At 32.3% G+C, this 22903-nt stretch overlaps 1 protein-coding gene, 2 non-coding genes and 1 pseudogene across 3 annotated transcripts; 3 read left to right on the forward strand and 1 right to left on the reverse strand.

Moving 5' to 3' along the window:
- Positions 1-575: 575 nt before the first annotated feature.
- On the forward strand, positions 576-690 carry MIR169C (microRNA MIR169c). Its single transcript, NR_048608.1, has one exon. It is a non-coding gene; the product is annotated as a microRNA MIR169c (primary transcript).
- Positions 691-5085: 4395 nt separating this feature from the next.
- On the forward strand, positions 5086-5200 carry MIR169W (microRNA MIR169w). The gene has a single exon (NR_161699.1). It is a non-coding gene; the product is annotated as a microRNA MIR169w (primary transcript).
- Positions 5201-14373: 9173 nt separating this feature from the next.
- LOC100812654 (defensin-like protein 183) lies at positions 14374-15106 on the reverse strand. Its single transcript, XM_003533683.5, has 2 exons — positions 14953-15106; positions 14374-14841 (listed from the first exon to the last, which is right to left on the reverse strand). The coding sequence occupies exons 1-2, from the start codon at positions 15011-15013 to the stop codon at positions 14498-14500; spliced, it is 405 nt and encodes a 134-aa protein (XP_003533731.1). The 5' UTR covers positions 15014-15106; the 3' UTR covers positions 14374-14497.
- Positions 15107-18810: 3704 nt separating this feature from the next.
- LOC100778249 (spermidine hydroxycinnamoyl transferase-like) lies at positions 18811-19569 on the forward strand (annotated as a pseudogene).
- The last annotated feature ends 3334 nt before the right edge of the window (positions 19570-22903 follow it).

Genomic DNA, 22903 nt, shown 5'->3' on the forward strand with positions numbered 1-22903 from the left:
AATCTTAAAGTAGTATATGTGCACTCTGACCCGCACAAGTCACAACCTGATAGCCATGACCTAAATCACGTGACCCTATGTCATACCCATAACCAAAAAGTAGGGTCATTTAACCGCACAAATCCTCATTGCTTCCCCTTTTTTAAAAGATTCTATTCCCACAAGAAAAGAAATTTAGCTTTGAGGCCAATTGATTGAAACTAGAAAGGATGGTGGAGACCCCAGCAATCTTTGTTTGTGCTAAAGTGGCCGACCCAAATGCATGAATGCATCTTTTGTAAGAAATCAGGATCAAACAGGTAGAATGTGGGGTAACCCTTTCGGAGGAATAACTATCAATTTTGTCCAAAATATTGTCAATAGTGAATCAAAATGAAAATATGATTGATTGCATGAGAGCATCTAACTTTTGCCACTAAGCCCTGCCTAGCTCTAGCTTATAAATGGGAGCAACTTACTAACTTTAGTAACATAGAGATTGAATTTGCAATAGATCAAAATTCACATGCCAAGGGAAAACATGTTTGAGGCAACTCCTAGGTTTTTGGTCTAAGAGTCTTTCATGGAGAGGTTGAAAGTGGGATGAAGCCAAGGATGACTTGCCGACATTAATTTGCCATTAAGCTAACGAGTTAGGTAGAATCATTTGTTAGATTTTCCCGGCAGGTCATCCTCTGGCTATATTTGGCTTTCTTCCTCTCATGTGAGACTCTAATGACCTTCTCATATAGTTTGAATAAGTTCCTAGACAGAAATGGTTAGAATTCCAAGATGCAAAAAGATGAGCAAATTCGATTAAGCTGGGAAAATAAGTCAAACATATCTCCATGTTTCAGAAGTTTTTAACATTTTCAGCATTTCAATAGTTTTTAATTTTTTCTAATTAGTTATCTTCTTAAAGAGTAGAAGCTCCTCAAATTAACCTCTAATATAAAAATTTTGTTTCATGGACTTTTGTTTATTAAAAACATTGTTTTTGTAAGGTTTTTTTAAAATAATATTTTTAGCCTGATTTATCCTTTTAAAAATAAGATCTAAATATGTTTTTTATCCCACAAATTTGAATCACTTTTGTTTGTGGTCTCTAGAATTTAAATTTATTTCTTTTAATTTTTCAATTTAAAAAAAATAATTTTTTTGTCATGCAAGGGGAGGTACAGAACAAGGACGTACCTCAATATAGGAGGATCGCAACCCTGCTCATCAAGATTATAGGCAAACCCAAATGGACATTGATAGGAAGGTCATCATATGATGGTTTTGGTATATTTATTTGGTAAATACTAAATTTGGTTTTTGATATTGACTTTTACTCTTTGCTTGTAGACTTCGACCATTGCGACCGCTCAAGCAAATAGGTGTGCCATTAGTACACAATTTTGTAGTCATTACCATTGTTCAATTTAGATCCTTGAGGATGTTAAGAATGATTGGTGGCACAAATTTGGGATAAGTTGGACTGTGTGTATTTATTCATTATTATTTTACAAATAGTTATTTAACTTTTTATTAATAAATGTTAATTATTAATTTTGTTAATTGGGAGGACCAAACTGATGATTTTTTTTCCCTTAATCATCCCATCAACTTTATATCTTCAAATAATTATTTAACTTTCATATATACCAACTAACAATATCTCTCAATCATTGCCTAGAACAAAGTTTCATGGATACTCACGAGGAGATTCTCTATAACATGTTTAAGTTATTTGGATATGATATCTCGTGGATATTCTCACCAAGGTGAGAAAGGCTTATTTGGATTGAGGCGAAGGTTAGGTTAGTCTTGTTGCTTATTGGGATGGTGATGCCATTTTTATGTCTTCAACTCAAAACAAGACCAATTAATTAGGCTTCGATTAGAGGTAGAGTAGTCCAAACTACAAGTTGTAGGTCTTAACTCAAGGTGGAATTAGACATGTATATGTATTCACTCACAGACGCATGTTTTATGTAGTTCAATATTTTTTTAATGCATCATATTTTTAGACTAAACATTAATATATTTTTGTTTTTTTCCTTGTAAAACTATTTTTTTATTTTTACTTCTTGAAAATTATGTTTATTTTGTTTTTGGTTCTTATATTACTTTAGCTAAATAGTATTTTAAACAGCAAAAAAAATATAAACTAAAGTGTTGTGAAAATAAAAAATAAAACAAACATAACTTATAAGAACTAAAAAAAATATTAAATTATAAGGACTAAAATAATATTTAAATCAAATATTAATTATCTTTTGTACATGATAAGAATATTTGGACGATTTATTACATATGGACCTTAATGAGCTATTTTTGGCCACCCACAAAAGGTATGGCAATTGGGTTGATGGTCACTCTCAAAGGGCATAAGTTGTCAATCACAACATTTTCGTATACAAATTCATTTGTCAAATCAATATAAGTATATCTTACTAGTTTATGATCTTGATCTAAAATTCAACATAAGGACATTCAACACTGTTCTAGCTAAATGTAGCACAAACTGGTGAGGCCTTTGAAGATACAACACAGAAGATTGATGGATCGACCAAGCTTGGCATTTGGCAGGAGGTTGCTGACAGTGACGAGGAGAGGACTACTACTTTGGAGCAACACATGTATGCTATGTTGGTGCACATGGCAGGTTTGGATCATCAGTACTCAGGCTCCTATCCTAAGAGTAGCACACCTAAACATCCACACTATCAAGATTATATGGACAATTATTTCTTGGATGACAATGAGACTTGACTAGAGATATTTTTGTTCTATTTTTTTTGTCTTTTTTCTTGTGTACTTTGACTATCATATTACATAGATATCGATGAGCATAATTGTACAAGATGAATTTTTTCGTTTCTTTCTATATTACTATTTATCTTATGTCTTTGTTATGTTTAATAATTTTAGTTTAATGTCTAGGTTCTATAATATATCAATAATAATAAATATCATTTTAAAAAAATTATATATAAATTAATCTAGCATCAATGTTTTAATGTCAAATCTAATGATAGCATCGGTCAGACCAATGCTAACTCTAACGTTAACATTTTATATATAAAATAGTCACAACTTCCATTTTGACGCGGAAGTATTGCTGCGAATCATGAGGCCAATGCACGGTGGACACTATAGTCGTATTTAGCATTGGTTTTCGTTAGTTAATATTGACTTTGTACTAATGTTAAGAGTAGTGAAAGTATCATTGCATAATTTTCATATTCAAATATATTCTTATTCTCTCTTTTTAATTTTATCTCATACTCTAACATAAAATGTTCATCAAGTACCAACACTACAAAGAAATCACTATAAAGAGCCAATCTAAAGTCATTGTCTAGTGTAGAAAGCCCATAGTCCATTTCTAACTTGCTCGACACTAACCCTTGATTTGGTTGCGAAGAAGAGATTATTATTCAAGGAATTTTTTTTAAAAATAATATGGGTGTCACATGTTTATCACACTATTTTAATTCAAATATATATTTTTTCAATTCTCTTATATTTCTTTTAATTCCACAGAACCAAACTCACCCTTGCTACTTGCTACTTGTGACAACCAGTAGAGGCTAACGCCTACAAGCAACGACTTAGTCATCTCACAGCCGACATTAAAGGCAATGTCAGAACAACAAAATAACATTGTTGTCTCCAGCTATGTATTTTTTTGGTTACATGAGAGAAAGAAGAATGAAAATAAATAAAAGAGCAAACAGAAACTACAATCTTGGAACAGCTACTCCTAAAGCGTCTCTTAAAAGAATGCTATGCATGCCCACGGGAGGGTCTTGGAAAACCACATAGCTATCACCAGAGAAAACACCAAGCCAACAAGAAATCAACACTTCCATTCCCTTCATGCAAAGTGTGATGAATCTCAACCTAAGGACAGACTTGATAAATGAAAAGAAAATATGTAAAACATGAACGAGCTAATTAAACAAAACAAGTTCAAGTTTTATGTTTTTATTTAAGCTAAATTCAAATTTTAAATTAGGATAAATAATAAGTTCTAAACGTCAATTTTTTTGGTCAAGTTTGAAAGAAAATAATTGACTTGCTGATTTGCATCCGGTTTACAACTGTTTAAAAACTGACTCATTATTATTGGCCGCAAACTTAAACGTTGTAGCTTTCTAGCTTTAGACCAGGAACTTAACAAATACTACTATTGCTCAATAGGTTGACTTGTATCAATATTGGTATTCTTGACAAATTTCACTTTTAACCTTTGCTATGATTGTTTGTTGGCAGAAGTAATTATTCCAATAAAAACATCTCATTCTAATTAAGTAGAAAATTTCGTCAGAAAAAAGGTATTGTTCCACTTCCACATCCCTGTAGGTAGCCTTTTTACCAAGGCTAATTTGAATTTTTGTACGTATTCCTTGGCACCATGTCAATTTCAAGTCCACAAATATATCATGTCATGTTGTTTAGTCTTTTGAAAACAAATCAGATCCTTGCCTTTTGCAAATGAATAATAATAAAAGTAAATTGTAAGCCTGAGTCAAAATTAACTCAAAACCCCTTGACTTGCCCATAACCAATAAGAAAAAGTGTGGCCATTCCGAAAAGGTGCAAATCCTTATTCCTTTGCTCCCCATTTTATTTTTCAATTAATTATTTTTTGAAATATTCTATTCCCACCAAAAAAAAGGAATTTAGCATTGGGGTCATGCCAGTCGATTGAAGGAAATTAAAGGTGGAAACCCAATAAATCTTTTATATGTGGGCTAAAGTTGCCAACCCAAATGCCAGATGTTGTAGGAAGCCATAAGAAAAAATCGGAATACCTCACAAATGGATGCTTTTTTATCGTGCTCAGATAGGATGTTATGTGGGATTGCCCTTTCAGAGCAACAACCATCACTTGCCTCTAAAGGATTGTGAATAGCGAGTCAAAATGAGAATATTGGAGAATGCACGCATCACCATTTACCCCTCTACATTGGCTATAAAATGGGAGCAACCCCTTGGTAAAGCAAAGCATAAGATAGACTATAAGATCATCCAAATTTATATGCAAATAGAAAACAAGTTTGAGGCCATTCACAAGGTTTAGGTCTCAGAGTCTTTCATGCATAGGTTCAAAGTGGAATGAAGCCAAGGATGACTTGCCGGCATTAATTTGCTATGAAGCTAGAGAGTATAGCTATTAGCTAGCTTCATTTGCTGAGTTTTCCGGCAGGTTATCCTGTGGCTACATTTGGCTTTCTTCCTCTCATGTAAGATTCTGAAGACCTTATCACATGGCAAGACACATTTAGAAGACAACTATTAGTTATAAACTTTTTTAAATATGTTTTCCTAATTGGTTGAAGTTTTACAAGAAATTACAAGATTTTGTAGTTCTCGTTTTTTAAAAAGTTTCATTTATGATTTTATAATTTTTAATAAATTTTAACTATTAAAAAAAATTCAAACAATATATTATTAGTGCTTTTTATATCAGAATACCACCTAGTTGAGTAGTTCTTCGACGTGATATATATATGTTTTAATATTATACTGTTGTTAATTTTAAAATATCCATGATTATTTTCAACCAAAATGTGTCTTTTCTGTTACAGCTAGTTTCTTAATTATTTGTTGGTTTGTGACTATAGAATTGCATGTGCTTAGATATTTGAAATGATCGAAGTGCAACAAAATGGTCATACAGAAATGTGATTTTTAAGTTTGTGATAATTATATGACAAGAATGATTAATTATATGCTGAAAGTATAAAAAGTTTTATATTGTTATCTAATTATAATTTATTATGGATGATAAATTTATTAACTTTTAAAATAATTATTATAAAATAATTCAAATGATGATTTATAATTAGATATCAATATAATGGATAAACATTAAACTTTAGTTATATGTCCCACTAGACTTAGCAAGTTGAAACCAACATGGTGATCTAGCAATCATTCTTGTGGCCCACTGCGACCATGACTTGCACTCAAGACTTAATTTGATGTGTAAGTATTTTTTTTTTTTTACCTCAAAAAGATATTCTATGTAAGCAATTTTTTAGTATATATTTAAACTTTAGTTTGTCATGTTTTGAAGATTTAGTCGATTTGGCTAAACCCAACACTTTGGTTAGTAAATATGTGTATGCTTTGATACATACTAATTGCACTCAAACAAAGTCAAATTGTGTTAGCTTTGTGATATGATTGACTAATTGAAAACATCCACACATTTCTTATTGCATATTATTTGCATTATACCTATAGCAAGAAAAACCCCAAAATTTTAAGTAAATCTCTTTCAGATAAATAAAATGTGAAGTAAATCTTAATATTTTATTGGTAAATTTAAATATTTAAAATTCAACTGATTTAGTTTTTTTTTTCTTTTTTTCTTGTGAAATAACATGTATAAATGAATTTTCTAGATACAGTCACACATACATACGTACACACATCTTATATATTTCATTTTTTACTATTTATAAGACTCGGTTAATTAATTCATCGTGATTAAAAAAATGGTTAATTTAATTTATAACAACAAATTTATCTTAAATTTATAATTTTTTTAAATTAATATTTTTTTATTCATAAAAATTGAATATAGTACTAAGAGATTTATACCACTCACACACCCTACTCAATCAATGAGTTAGACCCCCTCAATTTTCAATCTTTCTCTCATTTAATTATTTGTCAATACACTCTCTAACTTCTTTTAATTAAGAGTATTTTTAATTTAAAAATGATTAATGCAAGAAATATTATAAATTGAGTTTTATAAAAAAAAAAGCAAACACAGTATAAAATTTACGTTTTATAAATAACAAGAGAATATATTAGTGTTCTCTGATCTGCCATCACAATTTAAGTTTTTTTTTCTCTCAGAATTGAAAGGAGATACTACTATATCTAATATAATAATAGTACCTATACTGAATGAAATTAATGTGATAATAGTGCGAGTGCAATGTAAACGGCTCATTTTCAAATAATGCATGTGCGTGTTTTAAGGACCATTATTGCATATTAAATTATCTCTGTGTCATACTATTATTGATCGTGACTACAAATGAAGTGGTGATCCTGCATCATCTAATACTTTCTTTATTTTACGAGAAAACTTTACATGAAATAGAAGCTTGGCTTCATGTGAAAACAGGAAGCAATACATGTGTTAATTATGGAACTTTAATTTGGTGAGTAAATACTTTTAAATTTTTTATAGGAAAATACTATTAATTGTTGAAAGTATGATTGGAACATTGGCAGACTCATTAAATAATTATATTATTGAAAGATAGTCTATGCATGTTTGGATATCCGTGGTAATACTATTAATTGTTGAAAGTATGATTGGAACATTGGCAGACTCATTAAATAATTATATTATTGAAAGATGGTCTATGCATGTTTGAATATCCGTGGTAACACTACTGCAAATATGATATTCTAAGTCGGTTAAATTTGATATTTTACGATGGTTTAAAACCGTCGTAAAATGCAATGTCATAAAATAGTATCATATTTACAACGACGATTTTTCAACCATCTTAAAAAATATAGGTTTCTAAGACTGTTAGTAAACAATCATTTTAGAATGATCCTTTTACGAAAGCGGTTTAAAGCAACAACCCGTCGGTAATGGACGATGACAACAAAATTAGTTTTGCAAAAATATTCCTATCCTTTCTTTTGCAAAATAAGTTTTGTAGACCATTGATTTTATATCAAAAATTCGTGTACAATAAGTTGTTTGACTGAAAATCAAACGTGCACTCTAATGATATTTTTATTTAGGGGAAACTATTCTATTTTGGAACATTTTGTTATTTCTGAATTTGGTCCATTTTCTATCCACATTCAACCCATATCTTTGTAAATATATTTGCAACCACCTTCAGTAACAAATCACGTATCCATCATTTATCTCACATACTGTTCTTATCTCACGTCTGATAACTTCCTATCTCACGTTCTGATAACAAGTTGAGAGCTCTGTGATGGACAGACTCTATAAATAGGATGGGGTGCTCTCAGTTTTGTATCACCAAACCCACTTCTCTATTCAGAAAAAAAAATACATCATCTCTTCAGAGTGAGCAAGGGTCTGGAAGAACAAAACTGTCTTTCAGATTCGTGTGTGCACCGCTTCCCGTTCAATTTGCAATGGCTGGAGGTACGCTCGTAATATTTTATTTTCCGTTGTTTGATCTAAATATGTCATTTAATTGATTTGCATGTTTAGATCCGTATATGTATATTTTTACATTTGGTATCAGAGCCTATTTGTACCTCTGTCTTGCTTATTGAATCGTTCCTATGCGGAGTTTATTTTCTGAGTATATGGGTGTTATATTTTAAGCCTCATTAATTCAAAATAACATCAAAATTAGGAATGATATGAGTTTTCTAATTTTTCTATGATTTAAAACGTATTTTTGGATGTCTAAAATGCATATAATGATGTGGGTTTTTCGAAATTGAGGTAATAATTTTTATTTTTTATTTTTTACCCCCGCGGGAGGTTGGAGACGAAGTTTTGCGGGTTTTGTTTACTGTCTCGGAATTGTTAATGTACATTTTAAACTAACAATATTAAACAAAGTGTGACTTGATCCAGTGGTAGTTGTGGTTTATATTACCTCTCTGTTGTGGGTTCGAATCTTAGTGGAAGTTTTTTCTTCCTAGTTTTCGTTTTTAATTAATTAAAAGGAACGCGAAAACATTTTGGGCTAGTTTTGAACCCTTGCCCTGCAGCATGAAAAGACTCCCTTTGCCACTAAGTTGTTGCAGTTTAATTGCTTATTAAGTGCAGTTCACGTATATTTATAACTTCTGAAGGATAAATCATTTATGCACAAATTGTTTAAAATTGTGTGTCTCTTAAGTTATGTTGAACATGCAATATTATGTTAAATACTGGTATGCATTGAATTTGATCCTTTAAAGTTTATTACATGTTGAATGGATATACGTACAATGTTATTTTGAATTGGTATACATGTAATTTTTATGATTCAATATTGAGCACATTTGCATTATTAAGTATGTTTATGCAAGGATTATTTTTGAATGTTAAGTGATTAATATAATTTTATTAAGTTAGAGAATAGCCACAGCATTTTTAATTGAGTAAAATTATATGTTAAATTTATAATCACATTAGAAATATTAATTGTGATTAATCATATGTAATATGATGAAATCTACCCACAGGAATTTTGTTATATTTGTATGATTAATTAGGATAAAATATTAAATTATATTTCTTAATTTACCCACAGGAATTAAGGAAAAGAACATGATTTAATAGTTTTATCATAAATTTGCATGATGAATCTAATTGAGTAGGACTTTAGCCCACAGGCAAGTTTTGTGTCACTAGATTCATATATTGAGACATGATTTGCATTGGCAAAACATGACATTTGTTTAGTCTCAAATTTTCTTAATGAGCATGTGTGTTTGTTTGCAGTTTCACAATCTATGAATATTTCTTGTGACCTTCCCATTTTGAAAGGTGATAATTATAAAGTTTGGAAGGAAAGAGTTCTCCTTCATTTGGGCTGGATGGATATTGACTATGCTATAAGGAAGGATGAGCCACCGGCTATTACTGAAACTAGTGAACCTAATGTTGTTGATCTTTATGAAAAGTGAGAGAGATCTAATCGTCTCTCCGTTATGTTCATAAAAACCAACATATCCGCTAGTATCCGGGGTTCAGTTGACCAGCATGATAAGGTCAGAGATCTGTTGAAAGCCATTGATGAACAGTTTACGACCTCTGAGAAGTCACTTGCTAGCACTCATCATACAATTCTCTTCCATTAAGCTTACTGGAACGAGGAGTGTGCGTGAACATATCATGCGCTTAAGGGACATAGTGGCTCAGTTGAAAACCCTGGAAGTTACCATGTCTGACTCCTTCATGGTACATTTCATTTTGTGCACCCTACCTTAACAGTATACACCCTTCAAAATCTCCTACAACACACATAAGGATAAATGGTCTATTAATGAATTAATGACCATGTGTGTTCAAGAAGAGGAGAGATTGATAATGGAAGAGGGTGAGAAGGTAAATTTGACTACTTCAACTTCTGGAAAGGATAGGAAGAAGTCTGTAAGCACCAATAAAGGAAAGATTCCGACTCAACCAACAATTAAAAAGGAGTCAAAGTGTTTCTTCTGTAAAAAGAAAGGACACATGAAGAAGAACTGCCCCAAATTTAAAAGTTGGTTGGAGAAGAAAGGTACACCATTTACCTTCGTTTGTTATGAATCTAATATGATTAATGTGAATCATAATACATGGTGGATTGACTCTGGTTCTACAATCCATGTTTCTAATACCTTGCAGGGTATGGAAAGCCTAAGGAAGCCAATGGGAAGTGAGCAGTGCATCTACTCAGGGAGTAGGATGAGCTCGCATGTAGAGGCCATTAGAACATGCGTCTTAGTTTTAAGTAGTGGCTTTAAATTACATTTGGAGAAAGTTTTTTATGTTCCTAGTTTCTGTAAAAACTTAATTTCTGTTTCTAAACTTGCACCTTTGGGATTTTATTTTAATTTTACATACTTTGGTTTTAATTTACTAAATAAATCTGAAATTATTGGTTGTGGTCAATTGGTTGATGGTCTTTATTCGATTGAATTGAAAAACGACGCTACTTCTATGCACGTTTCTGTTGGGTTAAAACGATGTATTGTGAATGAAGAATCCTCTATGTTGTGGCACCGGAGATTAGGACATATCTCTATTGAGAGAATCAAGCGATTAGTAAATGAAGGAGTACTTAGTACTTTGGATTTCGCTGATTTTGAGACTTGTGTAGATTGCATTAAGGGTAAGCAAACTAACAAGTCTAAAAAGGGTGCAAAGAGGAGTTCTAATTTATTAGAAATCATACATACAGACATATGTTGTCCAGACATGAATGCAAATTGTCCGAAATACTTCATAACCTTTATAGATGATTATTCACGATATATGTATCTTTACTTACTTCATTCTAAGAATGAAGCTTTAGATGCCTTTAAAGTTTTTAAGGCTGAAGTTGAGAAACAATGTGGAAAACAAATTAAGATCGTGAGATCAGATAGAGGTGGGGAGTATTATGGTAGATACACAGAGGATGGACAAGCACCAGGTTCATTTGCGAAATTTCTTCAAGAACATGGGATTGTTGTCCAATACACTATGCCTAGTTCTCCAGATCATAATAGTGTGGCAGAACGAAGAAATCGAACCTTATTAGACATGGTGAGAAGCATGAGGAGTAATGTAAAGCTTCCTCAATTCTTGTGGATTGATGCTCTTAAGACGGTTGCGTATATATTAAATCAAGTTCCAACCAAGGCTATCTCAAAGACACCTTTTGAGTTATTCAAGGGTTGGAAACCAAGTTTGCGACATATACGCGTTTGGGGATGCCCGTCTGAAGTAAGAATTTATAATCCACAAGAGAAGAAACTAGACCCTAAGACTATTACTGGGTATTTCATTGGATATGCTGAAAGGTCTAAAGGGTATAAGTTCTATTGTCCATCCCACAACACTAGGATTGTGGAATCAAGGAATGCAAAGTTTCTTGAAAATGACTTGATCAGTGGGAGTGATCAATTTCGGAACATTTCTTCTAAAAGGGATCACTATGAAGCTGAACCTTCTGGGACAAGTAATAGGTTGGTAGTCATTCACACCCCTCAACTTAAAATGGGTGTTAGACAACCAGTGATTGAAGTTCCACAAGCTGTTGAAAGTGATCATGTAGATCAAGTTGTTTATGAGGAACAATATGATGATACTGAACAAACTGGTGAAGAACCATTTGAACAAGTTCCTCAGCAAGATGACCAAACAACATTAAGAAGATCTACTAGAATAAAAAAGACAGCAATTCCTAGTGATTATGTAGTGTACCTACAAGAATCTGACTACAACATTGGAGCCGAAAATGATCCTGAGACGTTTTCACAAGCCATGAGTTCTAAGGAATCAAATTTGTGGTATAATGCTATGAGGGATGAGATGGATTCTATGGCATCTAACCAAGTTTGGGATCTCATTGAGTTGCCTGTTGGTGTAAAAGCCATCGGATGTAGATGGGTCTTCAAAACAAAGAAAGACTCAGAAGGCAACATTGAGAGACATAAGGCAAAACTTGTTGCTAAAGGATTCACTCAAAGAGAATGAATCGATTACAAAGAGACCTTTTCCCCTGTATCTAAGAAAGACTCTCTTCGAGTAATTTTGGCATTAGTAGCTCATTTTGATCTTGAGATGCATCAAATGGATGTGAAAACGGCGTTCCTGAATGGTGATCTAGAAGAAGAGGTTTACATGAAACAACCTGAGGGATTCTTATCTAATGTTGGTGAACACTTAGTCTGCAAGCTTAATAAGTCCATCTATGGATTGAAACAAGCCTCCCGCCAATGGTATTTAAAATTTCATGAGGTCATTTCTTCATTTAGCTTTGAAGAGAATGTCATGGATCACTGTATATACCAGAAGGTCAGTGGGAGTAAGATTTGTTTCCTTGTATTATATGTAGATGACATTCTGCTTGCGACTAATGATAAGGGTATGCTATATGAGGTGAAACAATTTCTCTCAAAGAACTTTGATATGAAGGATATGGGAGAGGCATCTTATTTCATAGGCATAAAGATCCATAGAGAAAGATCTCGAGGCATTTTAGGCTTGTCTCAAGAAACCTATATCAACAAAGTTTTAGAGAGATTTAATATGAAAGATTGTTCACCAAGTGTAGCTCCCATTGTGAAGGGTGACAAATTTGCTTTGAGTCAATGCCCCAAAAATGATTTTGAGCGGGAACACATGAAAAATATTCCATATGCTTCAGCAGTTGGAAGCCTTATGTATGCTCAGGTTTGCACTAGACCTGATATTACATTCGCTGTTGGAGTTTTGGGAAGATATCAAAGTAATCCAAGTATTGACTACTGGAAAGCTGCAAAGAAAGTGATGAGATATCTTCAAGGAACAAAGGATTACATGCTCATGTACAGACAAACTGATTGTCTGGAAGTGATTGGCTACTTCGACTCAGACTTTGCTGGTTGCATTGATTCACGAAGATCAACATCTGGTTATATTTTTATGTTAGCCAGTGGAGCTGTATCTTGGAGAAATGCCAAACAAACCTTGACTGCTACTTCCACTATGGAGGCTGAGTTCGTTTCTTGTTTTGAGGCTACCTCGCATGGTGTATGGTTGAAGAGTTTCATATCTGGCCTTAGAGTTGTGGACTCTATTTTTGGGCCATTAAAGTTGTATTGTGACAACTTTGCTGCAGTGTTTATGGCTAAAAATAACAAAAGTGAAAGTCGAAGTAAACACATCGACATTAAGTACTTAGCCATAAGAGAACGTGTTAAAGAAAAGAAAGTGGTCATTGAACACGTCAACACTGAGTTAATGATTGCTGATCCTTTAACTAAAGGCATGCCACCAAAGAATTTTAAGGATCATGTAGTACGAATGGGACTTGGTTCCATGATGTAATTTCATTGTACGTACATTTTTTATTTTCAATGAAACTCTTATTCAGTTAGATATTTTCTCATATGATTTTGTGCACATATTTATTTATTTCGAGAAAAATCATTCGGTTTAGATATAGAATAAACATATGGTTTATTCATTAAGTTGAGAGCTAGTGTTGAGAGACTTGATATATTGTGGTACATGGAAGATACTACTCATCATCAGAGGACCTATCGCCATGACTCATATATTATGTTTCTTGTTATGGTTGATGTTGAGTTAAATGGACCAAGTGGGAGAATGTTGGAAGCCCACGTAACAAATCACATTCCACGTGCTTTATTTATTTTTATTTTGGAACATTTTGTTATTTCTGAATCTGGTCCATTTTTCGTCCACATTCAACCCATATCTTTGCAACCACCTTCAGTAACAAATCACGTACCCATCATTTATCTCACGTACTGTTCTTATCTCATGTCTGATAACTTCTTATCTCACGTTCTGATAACAAGTTGAGAGCTCTGTGATGGACAGACTCTATAAATAGGATGGGGTGCTCTCAGTTTTGTATCATCAAACCCACTTCTCTATTCAAAAAAAAAAAAAATACACCATCTATTCAGAGTGAGTAAGGGTCGGGAAGAATAAAATTGTCTTTCAGATTCGTGTGTGTGCCGCTTTCCGTTCAATTTGCAATGGCTGGAGGTACGCTCGTAATATTTTATTTTCCGCTGTTTGATTTAAATATGTCATTTAATTGATTTGCATGTTTAGATATTCGTATATGTATATTTTTACATTAGTCTCATATTTAACAAGTTACAAATCTGATTATTCTTTATTCTCACAAATTTGATATAAGATAAATATACGTAAGACCTACATACAAACACTTCCAAAAAAAATGTGGATTTATTTATTTGTTTTCAGTTCATGACATATTTATCCCAGAGGTAAATAGTAAATAGATCGATACTCAACCTAGAGATATAAAATATGCCATAATTTTTTATAAACTCAGCAGACATAATCACAGGTACACAAGATGGTACCCATCGAACCCACTATTTCACAATGTCCTATACCCTCTTTGAATTGTTTAGCACATTTTGAATTGCAACAATCATCATAGCAGTGATCAACACTGCAAAGTCCAAGGCCACTAGTGCACTTCCTTATAGGCTCGGTGTCTTTATTTGGCTGAGGAGAGTCACAAGGGTAAATACAAGTACAGTTGAAGTCATCATCACAGTGCCCCTCTGCATGCTTATTGCGGGCTTTACACCTAAGATCACAATTTCTCGTGTCGGAACATAAACCGAAATATCTCGAACATGTCAATCCTTCCACTTGTTTTTGCACTATTCAACATAATAAATAACAAAATTAAAACATGAAGGAAAATATTATTGAGTTTCATATCATTTGTAGTACTTTAACTAGCAACACGATGTTTTAAGCAAGAGACTAACCTGTTACCAAAACAATCAAAATGATGAAGAGAGGAACATAGTTTGAGATGCGGTTCACCATTTAGATAGAAATATTATTCCTTATTTCCTTTAGGCTTGCTGTCTCAATGTGATTTTGATGTTCTAGTTCCTGCCTTATTAGTTGAAGTTTTATAGGAAGTTCTCCATAAATATTGTTTGCATGTTAGCAACATTAATTTATGGTTATTAAATGATATTCATAAAAAAATTGAATAAATTATTAAATGTCATTTATAATAAATTTCACATTGAATAAATATAATTGAATGCATTAATTGGGTCAATAGCTACTTAATAAAGTGTACTTGATTTGGTGATCACACCTGTAAAACTTCAAATACAAATTAGATTTTAAATCGTGAGATGGACGGATTAGATTAAATTATATAATTTTATATATGTATTTAATATTTATATACGAATAATATGGATCGTAAAAAGTATGAAAAGTAAGTACGAAAAGAATTTTATGGACGAAAAATATGGAAAATAAATTTAGACTAAAAAATGCAAAAACCTGGGGACCAAAAATAAAAAATCTAAAAGTGTAGGACTAAAAAGGTAGTTACCTATTAAAAAGTATTTAATATACATTGAATACTTAATGAATGTGGGAATAAATGACATGAATTAATTGGTACTTTTAAAATGGATAAATAAAAAAAACATTTTGTACAAAAGTAACTAAAAAGATGTAAAATGAACGTGGTAATATTTAATTAAAGTGTTTGTCTAATTGACCAAAAGTCAAAATTGAGTTAAACAATTGCATAGAATTTAGATAATTGTGTTATTTTGAATCCAATTACTGTGACTCACATTTAATGTTTCATCTTTCATTTTTCTCTCATATATTATTTGTGTAAAACTAAAAATTTATAATTGTTAATTATTTTTTTATAAATTTATTTAAAATTTAGTAATTATTTTTTATTCATTATATTATTTATTCACCTCAGGAAAAATATATATAGCAGTATTTTATTTTTTATAATTTTAAATTAAAATTTATAATGAAAATTATGTAAAAATATTTAAATTATTATCCTTAGAATTTGTAAAATAAATGAAAACAATTTTTCTAAAGTTTTTTTTTATAATAACTAACAGGATGCACATTCATTCCTTCAGATGGGTAACCCGATTGTTTTAGCATATTTTATAGGCAAATAAATAACACAATACATATTTAATTTGTCAAGAACGTTCTTATTTAAAGAATCAATGTTTATATGATGAGTATATTATTTTCAAATGTCTAAACAATATTTTTTCATGGTAAAACATTTAAGTAGAAACAAATATTATGGAAATTTGTATATTAAAAATGACTTAATTGTAAATTTTACCATTTAACTTTCATGATTTTGCAAATTTTAAAATTCAATTTTTTTCACAAATTTTATCATCTAACTTTTATCATTTTACAGATTTTATCACTCAAGTTTTATTTTAACGAATTTTATCATTTATGTTTCATCATTTTAGGAATTTTATCATTTATTTTTTTATTTTTATGCATTTTATCATTATGTTGACAATAAAATTTTTAAGTAATAAAATAAATATAAAACACAATCTAAATTTTTTAGAAAATTTAATTAAGTTAGTTGAACATAGTTCGTGAGTTGTTATAAAATTTTGTCTTTGATTTGTATAAATAAAAAATTAATAAATAGAAAACTCATTTAAAATTATTTTTTATTTTAAATTTTATTATTGTTTGTTATTTTTTAAAATGTCAAATATAAAAGTAATGTAAAGTGCACAAACAACCATGGAAATTAAAGTGGCATGAAAATGAATGGACGTAAATGAGGTAACCATTGAATTATAATGGGAAAACAAAAAAATAAAAGATAAAATTGCACTTTTGATCTCCCACTTTAACTCCAATTTCACATTTGATTCCCCGTTAATTTAATTCACAAATTTGGTTCATTTTTTATAAAATTCTACCATGTTGATTCCGGACGCCTCAATTGAATGTTAAGGTTAACTATCATGTGTCAACGTCTTAAAGGTTTGTTCAAAAGCGTTTTTTAACCCATATGTGGTAAAAAAAAATACCCTAAAATCAAGGTGCCTCTCTCGTGTAAAATTAAGAAAAATGTCTCCTTTGGATGCCCTCTCCACACTAACCTACCTTCACTTCCTCGACCTCCATAAAAACCGCTTAAATGGCACCATTTCACCTCTCTTAAACTGCACAAGCCTGGAACTACTATACGTCTTCCGCAATGATTTCTGCGATGAGATTCCGGTGGAGATATCCTTGCTTCCCTTACTTGCACTCAAACCTCCATTCCCTTACTTTGCTGCAACAATCCAATCAAAACAACAAGTGTCGCAAAATCACACACCAAAACTCCTTAGCTCTCACTCCCTGGACTTCCCATACCGAACACCGCCTCTACTCTTCCAACCTCCTCCACGCAATCCGCCGCATCAGCAATCCTACCTCCGCCCTCCAAGTCTGCGCCGCCGTAGATCGCGTCCTCACCACCACTGCCAAAGGCCGAACTCGTTGAGCCACGCCATTCTCGCAAATTCGTTCGGCCGGTGGAGGAAGCAGAAGCAGGGGCACCACAAGAAGGTCAAGAACTACTCCGCCAACCAATAATAAACTTTTCCCAATGTTGTTATATCCTTCATACAATAATAGTATTAGCAAGCTCAAATCTGAAAATGATGGAAACAATTCATTTAGAATGAAAGAGTTAAATAAAACAAACAAAAAAAGTTATACCTTTAGCACATCCATGTGTGAGCTACAGGACACCGTGAACATGAAACCTAGTTTTGATGACATCTAAAGGACACACAAACGTAGCAGCAATAACCCCTGCATCAAATTGAACAAAAAAATTGAACGAATCCAATTGAGCAGGATGGAAAAAGGAAAAAGGAAAAAGGAAAAAGGAAATTGCGATTGGAAAAGGAGAATTGAGGATACCTGCGGAAACACCGGCAGCAGCATTGTAGAGGAGGGGCCTTGGGATTGATATCAAGAGCGACGTGGGTGTTGGCAGTCATGGTTGGCGGAATCGATGGAGAAATCGAAGAAAACGAAAAAGGAAACCTCTCTGGAGTGGTTGCATCGCCTGGGAGAGAGACAGTCTTGCTCGCTGGTTCGATTGATTGAGAGAGACAAAAAAGATTTTTGGGATTAGATTAGGGTTTGGGTTTGGATTCGATTAGATGCAAGAAGGCCAGTCAAAATGCCTCATTTTATTGGCAAAAATTTTATCACAGATGGATAAAAAAAATTCAAGGTGTCTCTCAGACGTTAACACATGATAGTCAACGTCGCTGACCAACCTTACAGGATTTTACTAAACAGGGAACCCAATTTATAAATTAAATTATCAGGAGACAAATCCAAAATTAGAGTTAAAGTAGGGGACCAAAAGTGCAATTTAGCCAAAATAAAATAAAAAAACCCACTCTAAAATCATGTTACACCTAGCTATAATTGAAAAGGATTATGATAAAAGACAGGCCTCAGAATATGACAGCTAATTAAGAGTAAGAGACGGATCTCAAGGAAAAAATAATAAGAAAAATAAGGAGAGTAAAATGGAATGGGAAATATATATATATATATATATATATATATATATATATATATATATATATATATATATATATATAACTCCTGATATTTAGAATCCAAATGTTTCACTAAATTTTTTCTCACATGAAAATATTTCTACCCTTTACAAAAAGGTTAAAAAAAATCATTGATGAATCCTTCAAAGTGCTATAATCAAAGAGCTCCAGACAGAGGTATGCATATATACATCCTCAAGCCCATTCAAGCCTTCAAGCACAAACATGGTAACCATTGTGGGTTCTTAAAATGTCACTCCAAATCGACCAACTCCCAATGATCCTTTATGGCTGTCCGATAGTGACATCGGGCACCTTCTTAATGTGCCCAATATGTACATTTACAAAGCAAAACAATACAGCCACACCATTGAGAGGATGAGAAACTCTTATAGAAAGCTTTCGGTATGCTACTATCATGTAGCTGGCAGGCTGAGCTTCACAAAAAGTGGTCGAATGGAAGTGGATTGTAACGCAAAGGGAGTAACATTGCTTGAAGCCAAAACTACAAAAACATTTGGTGATTATGGAGACTTTTCACCCTCCGAGTCCACCGAGGAACTTGTTCCAAAAGTTGATTATACTCAACCTATAGAGGAGATTCCCCTACTACTTCTACTGCAATTAACAACAAGGTTCCATGGAGGTGAATGTCTTGCCATTGGAGTTGTTATCTCTCATTCATTGACTAATGCAACCGGCATCATTCACTTCATGATCGATCACAGATGGGCAAAGCTGACTTGAGGAGAAGAACTAGACCCTAATGAAATTCCATTTCTTGATCGAACACTACTCAAATTACCACATCAGCCATCATCAAAAGATAAGGGAAGCAGCTCATGTGATTACGGATGAGTTTATAAGGTCACAATTGAATGTTATTTTAGGGCAAGAGCAATTCGATCACATAAGGGCTTTTTAATTTCATGGGACAAGGACGCCGTCTGAATGTCCCCTATGCTGGGGATCATAACATCCTACTATACTCACAAGCTTGATGACCATGCCAGTGTATGAAGCAGATTTCTGGTTTGGGAAAGCCTGTGCTCTTTGGTTTAGTAAGTCATCAGTTTCAAGAAGATAGGGCAGCAATTCTTCCAAACCCAGATGGAGACAGTGTCATTGTCAGCATATTTTTCCAGAGACAGCACTTATGCAGCTTTTCAAATTAGTCTTCTACGAGGATATGTATGTATCCTAGTTATAGCACATATTTGGAGCTACGAAATATCCTGTTAGTTATTGTGTCCAGGACTACTGCAATGATTGCAGTTTAATTTCAAAGTTCTGGTTCCTCGTTTTTAGATGTTGATAATGTATGTTCGGTTTTTCTTTATTAAGTATGCTTGATCGTGGGCTGACTAGAGCACAGAGCACATGATCTACAATCAATAATACATGTGATTTTCCTATATATTGATAGAATAAAAGTCTTTAATAGTGTATGAAATCAAACAAATATTAGAAGGGTTATGTATTTATTATTAACTTAGAGAGTTTTGACAGTACGTATGTTTTGTTGTTGTCTGGCAATCTGTGACTCTGTCTTATAATTCTTTCACTACTCATTAAATAAAAAATAAAATAATTTTATCTTATAATACCCAACTTAATGGTTAAAAGATATATACTAGCTACTATGCCCCAGTAAGCACGGATATTTCGTAACCATTAATAAAACCCACCACCAGCTTCAGCTAATTAACCAAGAAAGACCCACATTCTATACTTAAAACAAGATTTCAACCCACCACAAAAACCAACACCCGACGTACAATCGGCAACACCAGACACCAATATACTTTGGAGTAATTACAAGCCAAAACCATTATAGCCATACACGTGATTCCCATGAAACCCTACATAAAACACTACGCCGAAAGTAACTTTTGGTTCCTTTTACCGACAATGTAAAAGCCACTAAAACTTTTGGTGGCAATTGTCTTAATAAAATAATAGCAAATGCTATTACCCTAATAAAAAAAAAGCTTGTATACTTTACCACTTACCCTAATAAAAAAAAGCTTGTATACTTTACCACCTAACTTTCATGATTATGTAAATTTTAGGATCAAACTTTTTTTTCCGTAAATTTTACTATCTAACTTTTATATTTTTACAAATTTTACTACCCAAATTTCATTTTCACGGATTTTACCTTCCTAAATTTTTTTATTTTATGAATTTTATCATCCAACATTTTTTGTGTATTTTACATTGGTACCCCCAAAAAATTTTCTACAAAATAAGTTTTGAATGAATTAGTATCTTTTATCTTTTATCAGCTAATTTTATTACATTAATTAATAAATTGCAGTAATTAAATGCTTGATTTAAATCATGTTTATAACAAATAGATTGGTATAAATTTTAAAATCGAGACAACATAGAATTTCTTTCCAAAACTTTCAGGACAATCAATTAATATCAAATTGTATAAGGTAATCATATTTATACGATTATGCTTATTATATTCATTTAGCTTTCATATTTTTTATTATATAAAGTGATGTATAATAAGCCTAAACTTATAGGGAAAATTAGATAATTCCAGATTCATAAAATGGTCATTAATACTGTCATCCAATCACAAGTATCATTTGAATTATTTTAAAATAATTATTTTAAAAGTAAATAAATTTATTATACAAATGGATTGTGATGGAATGATTATGTACAACTGTTAAATCCATACATTTTTTTCTCTATTCCTTTTCCATCCCTTTGTGCTCATTCTTCAAGCCAAATCAATTCTAATATTCTGTATTTTCCAAATTTCATCTTGTTATTTACTATTCTTCATTTTATTGAATTTAATTTCAAAAGAAATAAGTGAGCACATTGCACAAACACTTTGGAATTGAAAGAGACAAATTAATCACAATTCGAGTATAGTGTTTACATTGCTTCTATAATAGCGGGGAGCAATAATATTGTTTTAAAATGTGATAGTGGCTGCGGTTGTGTTACAGTGAGTCATAAAATCTTTATATTGTGGAAAAATACGACTGATGTGGTCACAATTGCGGTTGCAATTGTGTTATGATGAGTCAAAATACTTTGACATTGCGACCACGATTGTGATTGCGGAATGTTATTTAAAAGCATGGCGGGGAGGTAAATGTTGATGGTAGTGCTTTGACAAATTCAGAAAAGACTGGATTTGATGCTATTTGCAAAGATCATAGTGGGAAATTCATACTTGGCTTTGATGGCAATGTGGGGGAGTCAAATATATTGCAGGCTGAAAGAATGGCTCTTTTGCATGGGATCCTTTTGTGTTGGGAAGAAGGTTCTTAAAATATTTTGTGTGTCTTTGATACGAAACAGGTTGTCAAATTCATCATCACCATGCTAATGAGTTACAAATCATTTGTAACCTCATAGCCAAGGATTGATCTTTTATATTGCGCCATATCTATCGGGAAGGTAAGTTTTATACGGATATATTAGCTATAAGATGGGTTCCAATTGTGAGGATCAGGTTTTAAATAATTGTGGTTGTCATGAGTAAAAAACCTTTACATTACCGGTAACTTCAGCAAAATGCGGCTGATGCAACCGCAATTTAAAAAAATCATACTGTGAGGATATTTAGGTTTGGTGCTGAATTCCTTGCTGCAATCAGAGGTTATGGGAATTACCTTCCTGAGATTCTAATTTTCTGCTTTTTGTTTTCTTCTCTCTTGAAAAATCTCAGTTTATGGTTTGCTTGTAGTGTCAGTTTTAGTTCCACCATAGTTTTTTTTTTCTTAACCGATTTATCTCCACACCAAAATGGAAAAAGAAAATGAAACCTGTACAGGCACTAATTTTTACTAACCTCTCACCAATTCCAACATGGACAGACATGGATGATGATAGAAATAGTTTAAAAAAATGTGTTCGTTTATAAGTAAAATTCTATACTCCTATCATACAAAAATATTCTCTCTGTTTATAAGAAAAGAGAGGAAATCTTCATTAGTTGATTTGCTCAAAATAAAGACTATCAAATCATAACACAAGTTGTTCCTTGTTTCCTAGATTGATTCTTGGAAGAGATATTGCAAAAATGGTCCTAGTAAACAAGATCATGCAATTTTCATGTGCTGGGTACCTTTTAAATGCCCTTTAATTTTCCATTCCCTGCCATCAATTCTCTTTTATATATGCAAATCACACCTTCCACCAGGTCAATCAATACATATCTTATAAAGCCTAAAGATTTCCTTCTCACTATAAATTCCAATCATGAATGTCTTGGGAGCTATATATATCTACAACCTACCTAAACTGAAACAAAAAATTCAGCCACAAAGAAGATCAATATACA

Source organism: Glycine max, chromosome 9 (assembly GCF_000004515.6).
Source record: "Glycine max cultivar Williams 82 chromosome 9, Glycine_max_v4.0, whole genome shotgun sequence".
NCBI lineage: Eukaryota > Viridiplantae > Streptophyta > Magnoliopsida > Fabales > Fabaceae > Glycine > Glycine max.